Genomic DNA, 17,928 nt, shown 5'->3' on the forward strand with positions numbered 1-17,928 from the left:
GCACGGACTGGCTGATGGCTCTCCTGACCTGAGCATGACAGTGTGATGTATTTCTATACAGCTGTCACTCTCAGGTCTGGAGAGCCATCAGCCAGTCCGAGGATTGCGATGCGATCCTCGCACAAGAAATACAGCCGACTATCTGCTCCTATAGACTACATTTTCTCCTTCAGCAGGTCCCCGAATGCTCATTATTACCTGGACGTGGCCCAATCAGCTGATCACACCCATTTTTATGGTACTATATAACATTGAAAAACACACCATCGTTTTGGGATTTTCACATCCTCTGGGCTGCAGTCTGCCAGTCTATATAAATGATCACCTATCCACTGGAAATATGATAGGATGATGAAAGTCAAGAATTGTGTCAAGGGAGACTCGGGACAAAGCATCTCCAACTTTAGAGATTGGTGGGGCCCTCGGCAGTGAAAGCCACAAATAACTTGAAAACTATGTCCTTTCCAGGGAAGAGATGGCCATTTACCAACAGCTCCCATAACAGACTTATTTACCTGGTTTAGTAAGATTTTTGATGTGGACGGCTGGAAGTAGAGAGTCCCTTGTTCAGTGTTACTGAGGCACGTCAGTTCCGAGGTCACAGTTCCAGCCAAACCTGAGAAGCCACCTGTTAAGCAAAAGCTTCTGTTTTTATTCACCCTAGACTAGGCAATTGGTCAGTTAAACGACTTTTTGGCTCTGAATGAATTTAGTGCAGATTGATTTCAAGTGTTATATCCTTTGTCTCGTACCTGGGTTTGATTTTTTTAAGGACATAATAGGGGGTTTCAATAACATATCCCAATAGTTGCCAACAGCCCTGAAATATGTGAAGCAATCCTGGCATAATCGAGTCAGAATAGAGATGGGGTTATGTAACCTGTGCCCAAATAGCACATTCTTATTTTACCAATCTTCATGTTGGTAAGTAATGTATAATAATTAATTTCACACTAATTGTGCCTGAGTGATGGTGCATTGTGGGGAGACCTGCGCCTTTAAATGGAATGTTTAATAAGAAAATTATCTAATGTTAACCCCTTTCAATTCCGCCATTGTTTTATTTTTGGGATTCTAATTGTATGGCAAAAATTACCTGGAAATATGATTGTCCAGGTCAGTGTGAAAATACCAAACTTTTAAAATTTCTTATCTAATTAAATGATTTAAAATATTATATTTTCAAAACTTTGTAAAAAAAAAAATTGGTTTGTGCCATTTTCCAAAACTTGTAAAAAAATATTTTTCAAATTGATGGAGCTGATTGAGGACTTGTTATTTGTGGGGTGAGTCAATTTTTTTTTACTGATACCAATTTGGGGTACATATGATGTTTTGATTACTTTTTATTGCATTTTTATGGAGATAAATTATACAGTTCTAGCATTTTCAATTTTCTCCATTTATGGTGTTTACCATACAGGTTAATCAATTTAATATTTTATTTGAGTAGCAATACCGAATATGTTTATTAGTTTACCCTTTGTTTTTAGTGAAAATGAGGGCGATTTGAAATTTTATTTGTTTTTGTACCTTTTTAAAAACTTATTTTTTACATTACTTTTTAATCTCTTTAGGGGAGATGGACTTAAGATTATTTAATTGCTATATATTTAAATTCCACAGTATTACAGTATGTAGGAAATATCATAATCTGCAATGTACAGGAGTATCAACATGGGGCTTTCAGAGTGTTAGACAAAGAGGCCAGTTATGTGATATAGTCAGCATCTATTGCATAGAGCTGGAGATCAGCTCCTGAGCCTTCTCCACACTTGTGGGCCCTTCCAGGGACCTTTATTCATATCCTAAAAGCAAAAAGGGGCTAAGTCAAGATTTTTTTCTATTTAAAAAAAAAATGTTTTTTTTCCTATCATGATCTCTATTACAAAAACAGCAGTTTCTTCCCCATACTGCCTAAAAGTGACAGGTCTATCCCTGCATGTATAGGGAGATCACTCAAGTGGCGCAGAGGGAATAAGCCATCTGGGAGCCACCGGTCTGACTAGTCTCCCGTGTGGGCGCTCTCTGAAACGCTGCAGCGTATCAATGTTAAACATACCTGGCTGAAATCATATAGGCACCGTCTGATACTTGCTGCCTGTGGATCAGGTAGCCTGCATCTGCTTTCAGGTTCTCTTTAATATAAACCTGATTTAAACAATAGTTCATTTTCTGATGATACATTCCCTTTATGCAACCCATCTGAAAACAGTTTATGATGATTTTCTCTTTAGGAATAGGAAAGACATCCCTTCACTTCCAATCCAACCCTTAAGGCACCATGTGGGTGTGCAAGTTGAATTATTCATACTATCCACCTTCCAATATCATGCCAAACTGGCATATGAGGGGCATAATTAAAAAAAAAATGGTAAAATGGTAAAAACACTGGACGTACTCGAGTAAAGATATGAATTGTCAATCATTCCATAAAGACAAAGGCTCCATGGTGACTTTGGTTACACGACAAAAGCAATCTTATGCTTATAAAATTGCAATGAGAGTGAATGCAGTCACAGTAAAATCCAGCAGGTTATCTATGGTTACGACCACTAACAACTGTCACTATATCAGTGGTCGTAACCATGGATACCTAAGCTAAGACTATGCCCTACACATAGGGTAAGTGACCTTTTGAATCATAAGAACTATACTACATTTCTAATTAGAGATATTTGCTAATATTATTACATCTGCTACATATTGGGATAGGATCTTGGAATTGGGAATACGCCTTTCAGTTTTCTTTGTTGTTATAGTTACACTAGGAAGGTCGGATTACTTACTAGTCAAGGTATTCCAGACCACGGTACTACACACACTTCCAATAGCTGGGTCCTGTGACGCCTGTGAGAGGCAGATGGGAAGCATGGATGACGTGAACCACATCGGTGTTGAAAGGCGAATCAAGGCGAAGTTGCTTAATACGGGTGAAGTTGTGAAGTTGGGGTGTTGGATAACGGACTCTATTCTTAAAGATATTTGTCCATCGCTCCCCTTTATAGACAGCAAGGAGAGATCCCTGAGAAAAGATACACCAGTGGTTCAGTTATACCTTTAGATTTTGGACCCTAGTTATATTTAGACAAGAATACATCCTGACCACACTTGTATTGTCAATTATTTGCATTTTTACTCCATATATTTCATATATATAGGCATGAAAGTTAAGGTTTGCTTTCATGCCCCAAGTTTATAAAATCGCATGAAATTGACAAAATTAAAAAGCACTGTAGTAGTTTATATTGTATAGTACTCAACCTCTTGGGGCAAAGAAATATATGCAATTTGGTTGTATTCAAGCAAGCTAAATTTTTAACAAAATTTTCTTAAAATCCTTTGAATCTCGCTTTTCTTCAGGAGAACCAAACACTCATCATCACATCTGGGCATCAGAACATGATCAATGGTCTTCAAGGGAACTTGTCATCAGGTTTCCCGCTAATAAACTGCTACCATCACAGTAGGTGGCTCCAAGTTGGAATAATAGTGATCCATTCTATGCACCCCTGCAGTCTGGCATACTTTTAAAAATTATTTTTATACACTGCCCTCCCTGTATGGTAATTATCACCGCAGTTGGCTTGTTTCTGCTATCTGCTGTTGTTCTCCTGCTATGAGAGCTTGTGTCATATATTGTCTATAGCTTGTTGCCAAGTAGGCAGAGAAGGGGCATACATAGAAATCATGAGGCCCCATAGCAGAAGTCCTAATTGCCACCCCGAACAAAAAATAAATAATATTTGGCAGGGACACAGAAGGAAGAGCATATCTCACAACGCTGCAGACCTTACACATAGCCCTCCATACAGTATTATGGCCCTCCATATAGCATAATGGCCCCCACACACCTCCACATTGTTTGACAGCCCCCTCACAAAATGATGGACCCTACCCAACCATCCAGACTGTATAATGACCCCCACTAGCCCTCCAAACAGTATAATGCGCACCACACAGTATGATGGACCCTACACAATCCTCCACACTGTATAATAGTCTGTATACAGTATAATAGCCTGCACTAGCCCTCCAAACAGTATACAGGCCCCCACACATAGCCATCCAAATAATATAATGGCCCCCAAATAATATAATGGCCCCCACATAATCTCCCAAATAATATAATGACCCCCACATAATTATCCAAATAATATAATGGACCCCACATAATCATCTAAAAAATATAATGCCCCCACATAATCCTCCAAACAGTATAATAGCCCCCCATATAGCCCTACAAACAATAGAATCGGCCCCTACATTGCCCTCCAAATAGCATAATGGCCCACATATAGCCTTCCAAATAGTATAATGGCCTCCACATAGCCTTCCAAATAGTATAATGGCCCCCACAATGTAATCATTGAGTAAAAAAAAACCTCACCTTTTCCCATTCCCCTGCTGCTCCAGTCTCTGCCCACTAATCAAGTATTGATGGTCTATGTGTGGGTGAATATACTTCATTTTTTTGTCTCTTTCACTCTTGGACTGCTGCTTCTAATCTCCGGTAAGTGTTCTACATTAAAATCTACATAAACTCACCTTTTTGTAACACAGCTAGCTGAGCTCAGTATCCAGAAGCTACTCAATAAGCTTCCAGTGCACAAGGCAATTTTGTTTTCTTGCAGAATTACGAGCCATGGCCCAGTTTGATTTGAGTTCAAAAATATTGGGCACGGTGTCCCCCCTGTAAAAACAACAAGCATAGATTACAATGTCATAATAACATCCTTGGGGGCCTGTGAGCTGGGATCTCCTGCAATGGTTTCTGCAAAGGGCTCTCATTTAAAGTTGCTTCAGGAATGCCACATTAGGATGGGTTCACATAGAAGGTAGGATTTACAGATCACACTAGGGCATTATGTATGGTATTGGATCTTATGGTGCTTGAACACAATGCAGCCATAGATTTGTAGTGTGCCAAATAGCCGGGAATCACACAGAATAACCAAACGCGAGCGTACCACAAATTACTGCCGTTTTGCATTATGGTATATTTTTTAACCACATGGCTTGTCCGTACTACACATATTAAAACCATGAGCTTCCCACGTACAAGTTAAGTGGCTCAAATTGTGCACATTTAGAATGCATTCACAATTTGCCACCAAGTTGCGTTTTTTTCCCCTCGCAGTATAAGGCATTGTTCTGCAGAGGTTTTTAAGAGTAGCAGCAAAATGGCAGCTAAACAAACACACTAGGGCATGTGAACCAAGCCTTAAAGGCCTATTTACACTTCCCTAGGGCCGTGATGATTATTTGCTCATTTCTGAGTAATCATAATGATAACTGAGCAGTGTTAATGAAGGAGAGAGTCTGGGGACGCCACGCTTATAGGTGGCAATACGCGTGGGGCCTTCCACTTTACCATCATGCTGCCAGCAGGTTGCAATATCGTCTCAATATTACAATGAGGCTGATCATTATGTAACATGCAGAAGTAGGGCTAAATGTTGTGCTTAAAAAGGATCCTGCAACTAGAGGGGTTAACACAGTCACAGGAGACAGGGAGTGGTTAGCAGAGCCCCAGGGGAATTGTAGGAAACTTGTTTATTGTTCTGGCAGCAGCCAAGGGATGAGTGGTGTGTGTTTCTGTGATCTATCTCACAAGAGTTCAGGCAAGTGAAAGATAGGGACACAGGATTCCATTACAGAGTGGAGTTGGGTTAACCCTCTGTACTGCTGGTTGAGAAAGTCTATCAGGAGCAGGAAGATAAGGACTGGAAGAAATTAACAGGGATAATCTCCCACAGCAAACCCCCTCCCTCCTCCATTATACTGTGCTAGAAGGAATGCTGTGTACTACTGTGGTTTTGTAAAGGGTCTTGATCTGTGATGAACTGTGCTATCAAACCAGACTGTTAGTCAATGTGCCTCTAAGAAGCAGCTGTATTGTTTATGAAGCCTGTGCTTAAGAGACTTGAATTGCACTGAATGTGCTGTGATTGACATTAAACTACACTGTTCATCTGTTCATGAGGACTCTATCAAATGTATCTGTGTGAGCAAGTGGATCCATCTTGTGCCTGAGGAAGCTGCAGTACATGGTTGTCCTGAGTAACGGTTCCCCTAGAGTTACAAAGAATTCATGAGACCTGTCCCACCCCTGTCTGAACCTAGCGACGTACATGTAACATTGGTAGCCCGTATGGGGAATTTTGAGTGGGAATTAGCGTGTAGAGGAAAAAAAAAGTGCCTGGAAAATACAGCAGCACAGCACCTCAACTCAACTAAGCTACACCAGTTAAAGGGGACCAACTCTAAAGCAGCACATCACCTCAACTCTGCTACACCAGTTAAAGGGGACCAGCCCTAAAGAGAACTCATTAGCAGCAATGGATGTGGAAATACAAATGGACAGGATCGGTGAATTGCTTCTTTAGTTAACATGTGTGGAATTGAGAGCAGTGGCAGAACATATAAAGATGTCAGAAGAACAGATTTCTAAAGCACGCTCCCACAGACAACTTGTAGCCACCATTAATACACAGATGGATGAGCTGGGGGAGAAAGAAGCTGAAGATGTCATGAGGATGTTCCTCCAGGAGCTAACACAGTTTCTAACCCGGTTGAAGTTCGAAGATGGAAGGGCGGCGCCAAATACCAAGAGCCAAACAGACCAAGAGCCGCAGACAGAACTACAGGAATTGAAAGAACAATTCAAAGGCTTAACAACAGCACTGCAGAAATCTACCCAACCCTCTGAACGTGTGACAAACTCTGACAGAACCTTTAACCTGCTTGGGTTTGATAAATCAGGAAAACAGTACTTGCCAACACCACAAATCACCATAAGGAAAGAGTTCAAGATCCTTTGACAGATTGGAGAGTGTGAGCAGAAAGAGAAACTGTCTTAGGCTAGTTTCACACTAGCGTTTTGAGGAGCTGCGGAGGGCTGCAGACTTCCTCCGTGAAGCCCCGCCCTCAGCTGCACCTCCGCCGCTAGCTCCGCCTACTTCTGCATGCGGCAGGCCTGCGGCCTGCGTACCTATCTTTAACATTAGCTACGCAGGTCATGCCGCTGTATGCGGATGCTTCCACATGCGTCGTTTTGACGATGAGGAGAAAAAAAAATTGCTACAAGCTGCGTCTTACGCTGGTCACCGCATCGTCAAAACGACGCATGCGGAAGCATCCGCATACAGCGGCACGACCTGCATACCTAATGTTAAAGATAGGTACGCAGGCCACATGCCGGCCGCATGCAGAAGTAGGCGGAGCTAGAGGCGGAGGTGCGGCCGAGTGCGGGGCTTCACGGAGCTTTAGAGCTCCAAACGCTAATGTGAAACCGGCCTTATATGAACTTGTTGCACCAGATCGATGCAGGATTATTGAAAGGCTACCAGCCAGATGAGATCATTAAGGGGTTGGTGAAAGCGATCAACCCTGGACTGAACCTCCGCAGTATGCTAGAGATGAAAAGTCAATTGACCCTACCCCAGTTGAGGAAGATTTTATAAGGGCATTATAAAGAGACTACTTCAGAATTGTTCCACCGACTCATTGACATCTCACAGAACAATAATGATTCACCCTATAGTTTCTCGTTCAGAGCGATTGAATTTAAGGATAGACTGCTGTTCGCATCCAGAGATGTAGGGACAGAGAAGTTTGATACTGGGCTAGTCCAGAAGAAGTTCTTGAGATCGTTGGGAAGGGGCTTAACGAGCAAATATATTAAATTACAGCTGAAACAGTACCTAGAAGATCCTGGCATTCTGGACGAAGTCCTAATTGAAAAAATGAATGAAGCAGCTAGTTTGGAGACAGAGAGCGAACAGAAGTTAAATAAGGGCTCTGCTCTTAAAACTACCAAAATGAGTCAGCTGACGTTAGAGGCCCCTGGTTGCCAGTCCGAAGATCATGATGAAGACCGTCCAGTACCACCGCCTAGAGTGAACCTTAAACCACCAACAAATGGAGGACAGCCAGTGCTGACTGGGAAGAAGTAATAGGAGAACTGCGAGCTGAGCTGATGGAGGTGAAAGAGTTGATTCGTTCAAGGCCAGAATCTGTATCTCTCAGACCCAGGAGTGGGTTCCAAAACAGAAGATGCCCGGCTTGTGAGGCGTGCCATTCATCCAATCAGAGTGCAGTAGGTGTCCACTGTTTAAGATGTGGGGAGGAAGGACATTATGCCAAGGAATGTCAAAGGTCATGGTCGTTTGGGTGAAAAGACAGGAGGTTGCCAGTATGGGGCTACTGTAACCGCGACACGGAGGAGGCCCCAGAAGCAAATCCAAATCCCACCAACCCCCAGAACGGCACATGAGGTAAAATGGTTGCATCAGCACTATCCCCAAGTGTGTTCCCGTCTACAACAGCTGCAAGAGACATGGATCCGACAGTTACTTAATGCCCAGTGTGGAGGTCTAACGTCGTACTCCTGGGAGGAGGATTCCTTGGTCAGTAAAGATAGCCTCATCAGCCTAATCGGTGAAAGGTGCTATATACAGTGCCAGCTAGATGGACTCCTGGTAAAAGCACTGTGGGACACAGGAGCCCAAGCGAGCCTTTTAAATGAAGAATGGAGAAGGCGCCACCTGCCACTTACCTGCCTTCAGTCGCTAGAGGAACTCTTAGGACCAGTGGAACTCCACGGCAAAGCCGTTAGCCAGACCGAAATTCCTTTCATAGGCTGGGTGGAAGTGAATTTCCAACTCAGGGCCACAGCAACACCATCGAGCTTTTGGTATCTTTTCACGTGACCAGTATTCAGAACGTGACAGAGGATCCCATCCTGGGTTATAATATAATCAAAGAGGTCATCACGAAACACAAGTCAGGGGCACTGATGGTGGATGCAATTGCCACATCGTTCACAATACCCAACGCTGTGGCAGAAAGTGTGATTCATAGAGTAAAGAAAGCACAGAATACAATGGACCTGAAATAAGTCAAGGTAGGCCTGCGCCCAACGATCATCCCTGCAAAACAAATAGTGGGAGTGAGGTGTGGAATCAGGGTGGAACCGGGAAGAAAAGTCCAGAAGAGACTGTTCGTGGCAAAAGACTCCTCCGAACTTCCAGAAGGCCTAGTTCAAGGTGAGACTGTGTTTATGATTCCTACTGGTGGGTTTGCCCAAGTGACACTGCCGGTGATGAATACCATGAAACACGAAATTAGACTGGATCCAAAGACTGTGTTAGGTCACGTTGAAACCATCAAAGCGGGAGGAAATTGCACGACCCACCTCGGGATCCTGGGATCCCCAGTACCCCTGGAACACTTGTGTGCTGAAGATCTAGCGATAGCAAAACAGATGCTGAGAGAAGAGTGTCATGCATTCTCTAAAGATGACTCTGATATAGGCTGTATTCCGTAGTTGCAGTTGAAACTTAATTTGGAACAATGAATTCTGCTATCTACCAAAAAATCCTGAAGGAGGATGTTCGGCCATCTGTTCATGACCTCAAGCTGATGCGCACTTGGGTTATGCAACAGGACAATTACACAAAACACACTAGCAAGTCCACCTCTGAATGGCTTAAGAAAAAACAAATTAAGACTTTGGAGTGGCCTAGTCAAAGTCCTGACCTTAATCTGATTGAGATGCTGAGGCACGACCTTATAAAAGGCGGTTCATGCTCGGAAACCCTCCAATGTGGCTGAATTACAACAATTCTGCAAAGATGAATGGACCAAAATTCCTCCAGAGTGTTGTAAAAGACTTATTGCCCATTATTGCAAATGCTTGATTGCAGTTGTTGCTGCTAGGGGTGGCCCAGTTACTAGGTTTAGGGTGGAATCATGTTTTCACACAAGGTCCTGCAGGTTTGGATTTATTTTTCCCTTAATAATAAAGACCTACATTTAAAGTGAACCTGTCAGCAGGATTGTGCACAGTAACCTACAGACATTGTCAAGTTGGCACCGTTATACTGATTACAATGATACCTTGGTTGATGAATTCCATCTTGTGGTTGTTGTTTAATCTTTATTTGTAGTTTTCAGTTAATAGGATTCTTGTGCCTCATGCCATTTGCTGCAGCCATTCTAAAAAACTGGGCTGCAGCCAAATGGCACCACCAGCAGCACTTGCGCAGTAGCATCTATTGGAAGGTGATAGAAGTAACTGCACAGGTGTTCACACAGCACGTTTTTGCCTCGTATTTTTGCTGCTTTTTTTATGCTAATTTTCAGCTGCTTTTTACAGTACCAGCAAAGCCTATGAGGTTTCAGAAATCTCATGCACACACATTGTTTTTTTGTTTGATCAGTATTTTGTGCTTTGCTGCGTTTTTTGACATAGCGCATGTCACTTCTTTCAGCATTTTTGCTGCATTTTTTCACCCATTGACTTGAATGGGCGTTGAAAAAAACGCAGCAAAAATACAGAAAAAACGCAGGTATCATTATTTGCTATGTTTTTGCTGCTGAAAATCCAAGGACATTAGCCTGGACAAAGAGAAAAAATAAACGCACCAAAAAAAGCAACAAAAAACACACCTAAACCTGCGTTTTTGACACAGCTTCTTTCCTGCCAAGATGATCAGGTTTTGCTGCAGAAAAAAATACGCAGCAAAAACGTCCTGTGTGAACTTACCCTTACTGCCATTTTCATGAAGATAATTCTTTTTTTTACCCCACAATAGTACAGTGCAGTCAGTGCAGTCAATGGTACAGTGCAGTGGGGGGGCTGTGCACACACTGAGCAGGGGAACACAATGTCTCTCCATGAGGTGCAGTGGTAGTGAGCAGGGTGTGGAGTGTGATGGCCGCGGGTTACAGGTTAAGACTATACTTTCAGGGATCATTTCTATAGTGTGTAACTTGAGAAATGTGCTCTAAAGTGTCCAAACTTCCCAACCACGAGGAGGAGCTGTAGTGATCTCTCCTGAGCGTGAAGTGAGCTCTCAGTTCTGCTTCATTGCAGGGGCTGATTGCTGGTGATGATCGTTCTCCTTCTCTGTTATAGAGAGGGTGGAGGGAGATCACAAGCTGAGTGGCTGGGATATTTTTTTCTAGAAGTAAAAAGTAGATGACTGATGATATAGTATTATGTAAACTTTATGGATATATTATCTGTGTAAGTACAAGGCTGCTTTTATAGTATTTATCTCCGAGCAGCTTCCTTTGGCGTCCTGTGTGATCAGATCCCACCAATGTCTGCGAGGTATTTCTGTGGGATTTTTCCAGCTTTGCTCATACTGACAGGGAATTTAGACTGTGGACCTCAATGGGGGCAGGAATGACATCTGCAAGGCGCTGTGGAGTCTGGTGGTGTTATATAAGGGCAGGTGCGGACAGGGCCATATACAGGTCCTTCTCAAAAAATTAGCATATAGTGTTAAATTTCATTATTTACCATAATGTAATGATTACAATTAAACTTTCATATATTATAGATTCATTATCCACCAACTGAAATTTGTCAGGTCTTTTATTGTTTTAATACTGATGATTTTGGCCTACAACTCCTGATAACCCAAAAAACCTGTCTCAATAAATTAGCATATTTCAACCGTCCAATCAAATAAAAGTGTTTTTTAATAACAAACAAAAAAAACATCAAATAATAATGTTCAGTTATGCACTCAATACTTGGTCGGGAATCCTTTGGCAGAAATGACTGCTTCAATGCGGCGTGGCATGGAGGCAATCAGCCTGTGACACTGCTGAGATGTTATGGAGGCCCAGGATGCTTCAATAGCGGCCTTAAGCTCATCCAGAGTGTTGGGTCTTGCGTCTCTCAACTTTCTCTTCACAATATCCCACAGATTCTCTATGGGGTTCAGGTCAGGAGAGTTGGCAGGCCAATTGAGCACAGTAATACCATGGTCAGTAAACCATTTACCAGTGGTTTTGGCACTGTGAGCAGGTGCCAGGAAGCATGAAGTGCTCCAAAATCTCCTGATAGCTAGCTGCATTGACCCTGCCCTTGATGAAACACAGTGGACCAACACCAGCAGCTGACATGGCACCCCACACCATCACTGACTGGGTACTTGACACTGGACTTCAGGCATTTTGGCATTTCCTTCTCCCCAGTCTTCCTCCAGACTCTGGCACCTTGATTTCCGAATGACATGCAAAATTTGCTTTCATCAGAAAAAAGTACTTGGGACCACTTAGCAACAGTCCAGTGCTGCTTCTCTGTAGCCCAGGTCAGGCGCTTCTGCCGCTGTTTATGGTTCAAAAGTGGCTTTACCTGGGGAATGCGGCACCTGTAGCCCATTTCCTGCACACGCCTGTGCACGGTGGCTCTGGATGTTTCCACACCAGACTCAGTCCACTGCTTCCTCAGGTTCCCCAAGGTCTGGAATCGGTCCTTCTCCACAATCTTCCTCAGGGTCCGGTCACCTCTTCTCGTTGTACAGCGTTTTCTGCCACATTGTTTCCTTCCAACAGACTTACCATTGAGGTGCCTTGATACAGCACTCTGGGAACAGCCTATTTGTTGAGAAATTTCTTTTTGGGTCTTACCCTCTTGCTTGAGGGTGTCAATGAGGGCCTTCTTGACATCTGTCAGGTCGCTAGTCTTACCCATGATGGGGGTTTTGAGTAATGAACCAGGCAGGGAGTTTTTAAAAGCCTCAGGTATCTTTTGCATGTGTTTAGAGTTAATTAGTTGATTCAGAAGATTAGGGTAATAGGTCGGTTAGAGAACCTTTTCTTGATATGCTAATTTATTGAGACAGGTTTTTTGGGTTATCAGGAGTTGTAGGCCAAAATCATCAGTATTAAAACAATAAAAGACCTGACAAATTTCAGTTGGTGGATAATGAATCTATAATATATGAAAGTTTAATTGTAATCATTACATTATGGTAAATAATGAAATTTAACACTATATGCTAATTTTTTGAGAAGGACCTGTAGTTGGTCCGAGCGTCATCCTACCTCCATACTCACGAGAGCAGTATTATTGTTGGACAGCATATTGAATAAGCCTCTGTATTTTGCTGATGAAAGAGTCCCAGGAACATGTCACTTTGTAAAATGGTATATGCCTGCAGGCATAGGGTTAATCTGCAGGCACATAGTGTGACATTGCTGTCTACTGAGAGACTCTGCATAGATTTCATCCTGGGAGCCTCTTTTATGAATGGGGTCGTGTACGGGAGAGGCTACAGCTCCCTATACTGTGATCATGGCCTTGGCACTGTGATTGACTGTTCCAGGGCGTGTTTACAGCCGCGGCTCACTGGAAGCCATCACTTATTAATAAAAGCCAATGGCTCTCCGTAGCCGTGCTACGTAATGCTATTTACATGCACACTAAGGCTGCCGTCACACTAGCAGTATGTGGACAGTATTTTACCTCAGTATTTGTAAGCCAAAACCAGGAGTGGGTGATAAATACAGAAGTGGTGCAGATGTTTCTATTATACTTTTCCTCTAATTGTCCCACTCCTGGTTTTGGCTTACAAATACTGAGGTAAAATACTGACCAACTACTGATAGTGTGACGGCAGCCTAACCCTGTATATTCAGGTAAACAGCATTTTTCAAGGTGACAAATTCCCTTTAATTAAAAAAATGCAATAAGTGTGTTTAGTAACTTATGCACCAATTTATATATTTATTTTACTAGCTTAAGGCAGGTGCAGACGGCTGTAGAGTTTCTCATCGGAGAGAATCGGGCCGGTTATGCTGATGACACTCTGATCAGCGTTTGAGTTGATTCTCTTGCATGAGAAAATCAGAGCACACTGAATTTCTCCATCTTCTCGATTGTGTCAGTGTGCAGAAGTCAGACTGCAGTCAGATGTCATCTGACTGCAGTCCGATGGTTTCCACACACTTCGATGAGTGTCATAGCTGAGTGCGATCCTAAGATCAGATCAAACTTGGATATACGGCGTGGCTCCATAGACTAACATTAATTCGGGTGCAACCTGATGTCTTGTAGGATGACACTCGGATCAACTATACGGCCCTGTCCGCACCTGCCCTTATATAACACCACCAGACTCCACAGCGCCTTGCAGATGTCATTCCTGCCCCCATTGAGGTCCACAGTCTAAATTCCCTGTCAGTATGAGCAAAGCTGGAAGAATCCCACAGAAATACCTAAGGCTACGTTCACATTTGCGGCCAGCGCCGCAGCGTCGGGCGCCGCAGCGGCGCCGCATGCGTCATGCGCCCCTATATTTAACATGGGGGCGCATGGACATGCGGCGCACTTGCGTTTTGCGCCGCATGCGTCGCTGCGGCGCCCGCGTCGGGGCGCAGAGGACGCAGCAAGTTGCATTTTTGCTGCGTCCAAATTCAATGAAAAAAACGACGCATGCGGCGCAAAACGCAGCGTTGTGCATGCGTTTTGCTGCGTTTTTGTTTGCGTTGTGCGCTGCGGCGCCGACGCTGCGGCGCACAACGCAAATGTGAACGTAGCCTTACATACATTGGTGGGATCTGATCACACAGGACGCCAAAGGAAGCGCTGCTCAGAGTTAAATACTATAAAAGCAGTCTTGTACTTACACAGACAATATATCCGTAAAGTTTACATAATACTACATCATCTTTCTCGGCAGCACGGTGGCGCAGTGGTTAGCACAGCAGCCTTGCAGCGCTGGAGTCCTGGGTTCTAATCCCACTCAGGACAACATCTGCAAAGAGTTCGTGTGTTTGCGTGGGTTTCCTCCCACATTCAAAAGACATACTGATAGGGAATTTAGATTGTGAGCCCCAATGGGGACAGCGATGATAATATGTGCAAAATTGTAAAGCGCTGCGGAATATGTTAGCGCTATATAAAAATAAAGATCATAGTTATTTCTCTATTTTTCACTTGTAGAAAAAAACATCCCAGCCACTCAGCTTGTGACCTCTCCCTCTACCCTCTCTGTAAAAGAGAAGGAGAACGATCATCACCAGCAATCAGCCCCTGCAATGAAGCAGAACTGAGAGCTCACTTCACGCTCAGGAGAGATCACTACAGCTCCTCCTCGTGGTTGGGAAGTTTGGACACTTTAGAGCACATTTCTCAAGTTACACACTATAGAAATGATCCCTGAAAGTATAGTCTTAACCTGTAACCCGCGGCCATCACACTCCACACCTTGCTCACTACCACTGCACCTCATGGAGAGACAACATTGTGTTCCCCTACTTAGTAGGCGCACAGCCCGCTCCGCTCCCACAGCGCACAGCCCCGTGCTTCATTACCGGATTATAAAGTAATAAATGTAGTAACTAAGCTCTAAGACGCAAGGAGAAACCATTTCTTGTAAATCTGCATATTACACGCCCACCAACCAATCGGGGTGCAGTATCAAACTCCCTTCTGCAGTTGCAGGTTAGGGAAAGTGCGCAGGCGCATGCGGAAGTGGTAGCTTATTAATGTAGGACGAGGTCAGGGGTCGTGTGCGGCCGGCGCGCGTACTGTGACGTCGTGTGATGCTGACGCGCTGGCGCAGTATGATGGCTGCGGATGGCGGAGAGGTGGGCGGTCCGCTCCTGTTTTACCGATGGGTATACAGGCAGGCCGTCCGGTTCTTTGCTTCCTTATCTCCCCGATGGTTGTTGTGACCCGGAGCTGGAGTGTCGGGACATCATGTACTCCCGGCTGTTCCGCAGCTTGCCACAGCTCAGCGGTTCCATGTGAAGGCCTCAAAAACGGGATTCAGGCGGATCTGTCTGACGAGACTGTCCGCAGCGTCCGCTTGTTTTCTTGAGGATGCCACAAAAATGTCCTGAGATTAGTGCCCGTGTCAGAGAGGCGCACACTGCCGACTAGGAGGTCAGCCGGAGCACAAGGGAGTCTATGGGCTTCATGGCCGTCATTGGCCCCATGGGCGGGTGCGCAGGAATAAGCCCCGATAGCGCCAGTGACGGCAACCACGTGCTGGGACCCGGGGTGGGAACTGCTGGTTATTGCAGACTGACCACCACGGGTGTGCGGGCGCCGAGCTCCTTCCACACAGCAAAGGCCCCAGTCACACTGCCATGGTTTCTCATTTACACATAATTTACACATAACATGACAATGCGTCATCAGGGCTTCTCTCTCCTTGCGTCATCAGGGCTTGCTCGCTCCGTGAGTCATCAGGGCTTGCTCGCTCCGTGAGTCATCAGGGCTTGCTCGCCCCTTGCGTCATCAGGGCTTGCTCGCTCCTTGCGTCATCAGGGCTTGCTCGCTCCTTGCGTCATCAGGGCTTGCTCGCTCCGTGAGTCATCAGGGCTTGCTCGCTCCGTGAGTCATCAGGGCTTGCTCGCACCTTGCGTCATCAGGGCTTGCTCGCTCCTTGCGTCATCAGGGCTTGCTCGCTCCGTGAGTCATCAGGGCTTGCTCGCTCCATGAGTCATCAGGGCTTGCTCTCCTTGCATCATCAGGGCTTCTTTCATCATCAGGGCTTCTCTCTCCTTGCGTCATCAGGGCTTGCTCGCTCCGTGAGTCATCAGGGCTTGCTCGCTCCTTGCGTCATCTGGGCTTGCTTGCGTCATTCGCTTGCTCGCTCCTTGCGTCATCAGGGCTTGCACGCTCCATGTGTCAGTTTTTACCAATCGGGGTTTCCTCAGTTATTAGCACATACAGATAAAAAGCTTCTTCTGTTCATTGCAATGTTAATCTTAGATTGTAAACTGCTGCCATCCATTTGCGGACCATGGTTTTCACAGATCCATGGATTGTATTGGTGCTTTAATAAAAAAGGGACATGTCTGTGATTTATACACAGGCATGTGAACAGCCCCTTAGGCCAGACCTGAGGCAGTCAGACACTGCAGTTTTCAGATCACTTGTTAATAATTTCATTTTGAAGGGGAACAGCTGTTTCACTTGCAAAACCATGCGACCATTACAGTCAGTTGTGTGGTTTTGTGGATGAAACCGCTGTGTCCCTTGGAGAACAGTGCTCGCTTCACTGGCTGATGGCTACTCTATAGTTTTTTCTGCACCATCTAACCTTACCCGAAGGCTTCATCCAGACCTCTGTTTTTCACAAACTTGTCTTATCTGTAGTTTGCACGGATAGTACACCTACCCATTATTGTCTATGGAGCTGTTCACATGGCCAGGGTGTTTTAACAGATTGTGTGACTAAAAAAATCACAGAGATACGTCCGTGTTTGATGCAAGTCATGGATCAGAATAACTCATACAAGTCTATGAGTCCACATGCGATCAATGATTTACAATAGAATGAATAAGAGAAGTTATATAAAATGTGTTTATATTTTTTTTCAGACAAGAAGTTCCCTGATGAAACCCTGTTGGTAAAAATGAGCGCTGTGATGAAACTCACACCAGAAATACTGGAATACTGGTGAAAATCAGAACTTTTTTCTGCATACCAGAAAAATCACTGATGTCTGAATGAGGCTTTAGACCGTATACAAATGTCTGTAAGTTGTGGTCCAAGTGTCACACGACTTATCCCAGAAAAATTGGTCCAATTATGCTGATCCGAATTCCTTGGATGCGGTGAAGATGGAAAAAATAATTTCTCTATCTTCTCCAATCTGTCAGTCTGCGAAAATCAGGCAGCCCTTGCATTGCATCAGAGTGCAATTTGATATTTTTTTTTTTACAGACCTATTGACTTGCATTGCCAACTGCAGAAAAAAATGGACATGTGCAAAACCCCATAAAATACCATTGGTCCGAGTGCCATCTGATGTTTTGTCGGATTGCACTCTGGCCAAAAATATTGCATATGTGCACGGGCCCTTAAGGTGTTGCATTCAGGTTGGGAGGTCTGTGGCCAGCCCAAGCGCAAGCAGGGGACAATGCTGAGAGTTACATTCAGGTGTAAAATTAAGAATAAATGAAAAAATCACTTTATACTCACCTTAACACCTAATCCTCTGAAGCCATTGTCCCCTGTAAACAAACAAATCTAAAAAACAACAATATCCCTCACCTGTTCAAAGTTGAAAGAATCCTCAGCACAATGACCTCTATAGCCACCTTATTATAATAGGCACCCTACTATAATGACATCCATAGGACCATTATAATAAGACCCTCATCCT

General features: G+C 44.2%; 1 protein-coding gene and 2 non-coding genes across 5 annotated transcripts in view; 1 reads left to right on the top strand and 2 right to left on the bottom strand.

Annotated features, from left to right (window-relative positions):
* Nucleotides 1-17,928, bottom strand: part of LOC143816186 (chymotrypsinogen 2-like) — a 54,329-nt gene that overhangs the window by 4,620 nt on the left and 31,781 nt on the right. For all 3 annotated transcript variants that reach the window (XM_077296273.1, XM_077296272.1, XM_077296271.1), the window contains 3 exons: nt 4,549-4,693; nt 2,790-3,025; nt 516-628 (listed from right to left, as the gene is read on the bottom strand). In XM_077296273.1, coding sequence (XP_077152388.1) covers nt 516-628; nt 2,790-3,025; nt 4,549-4,693 — 494 coding nt within the window. The remainder of the gene's footprint in view (nt 1-515; nt 629-2,789; nt 3,026-4,548; nt 4,694-17,928) is intronic.
* LOC143763260 (small nucleolar RNA U3) lies at nt 10,741-10,956 on the top strand. Its single transcript, XR_013212341.1, has one exon. It is a non-coding gene; the product is annotated as a small nucleolar RNA U3 (small nucleolar RNA).
* On the bottom strand, nt 14,764-14,981 carry LOC143763220 (small nucleolar RNA U3). The gene has a single exon (XR_013212304.1). It is a non-coding gene; the product is annotated as a small nucleolar RNA U3 (small nucleolar RNA).

Source organism: Ranitomeya variabilis, chromosome 3 (assembly GCF_051348905.1).
Source record: "Ranitomeya variabilis isolate aRanVar5 chromosome 3, aRanVar5.hap1, whole genome shotgun sequence".
Classification (NCBI taxonomy): domain Eukaryota; kingdom Metazoa; phylum Chordata; class Amphibia; order Anura; family Dendrobatidae; genus Ranitomeya; species Ranitomeya variabilis.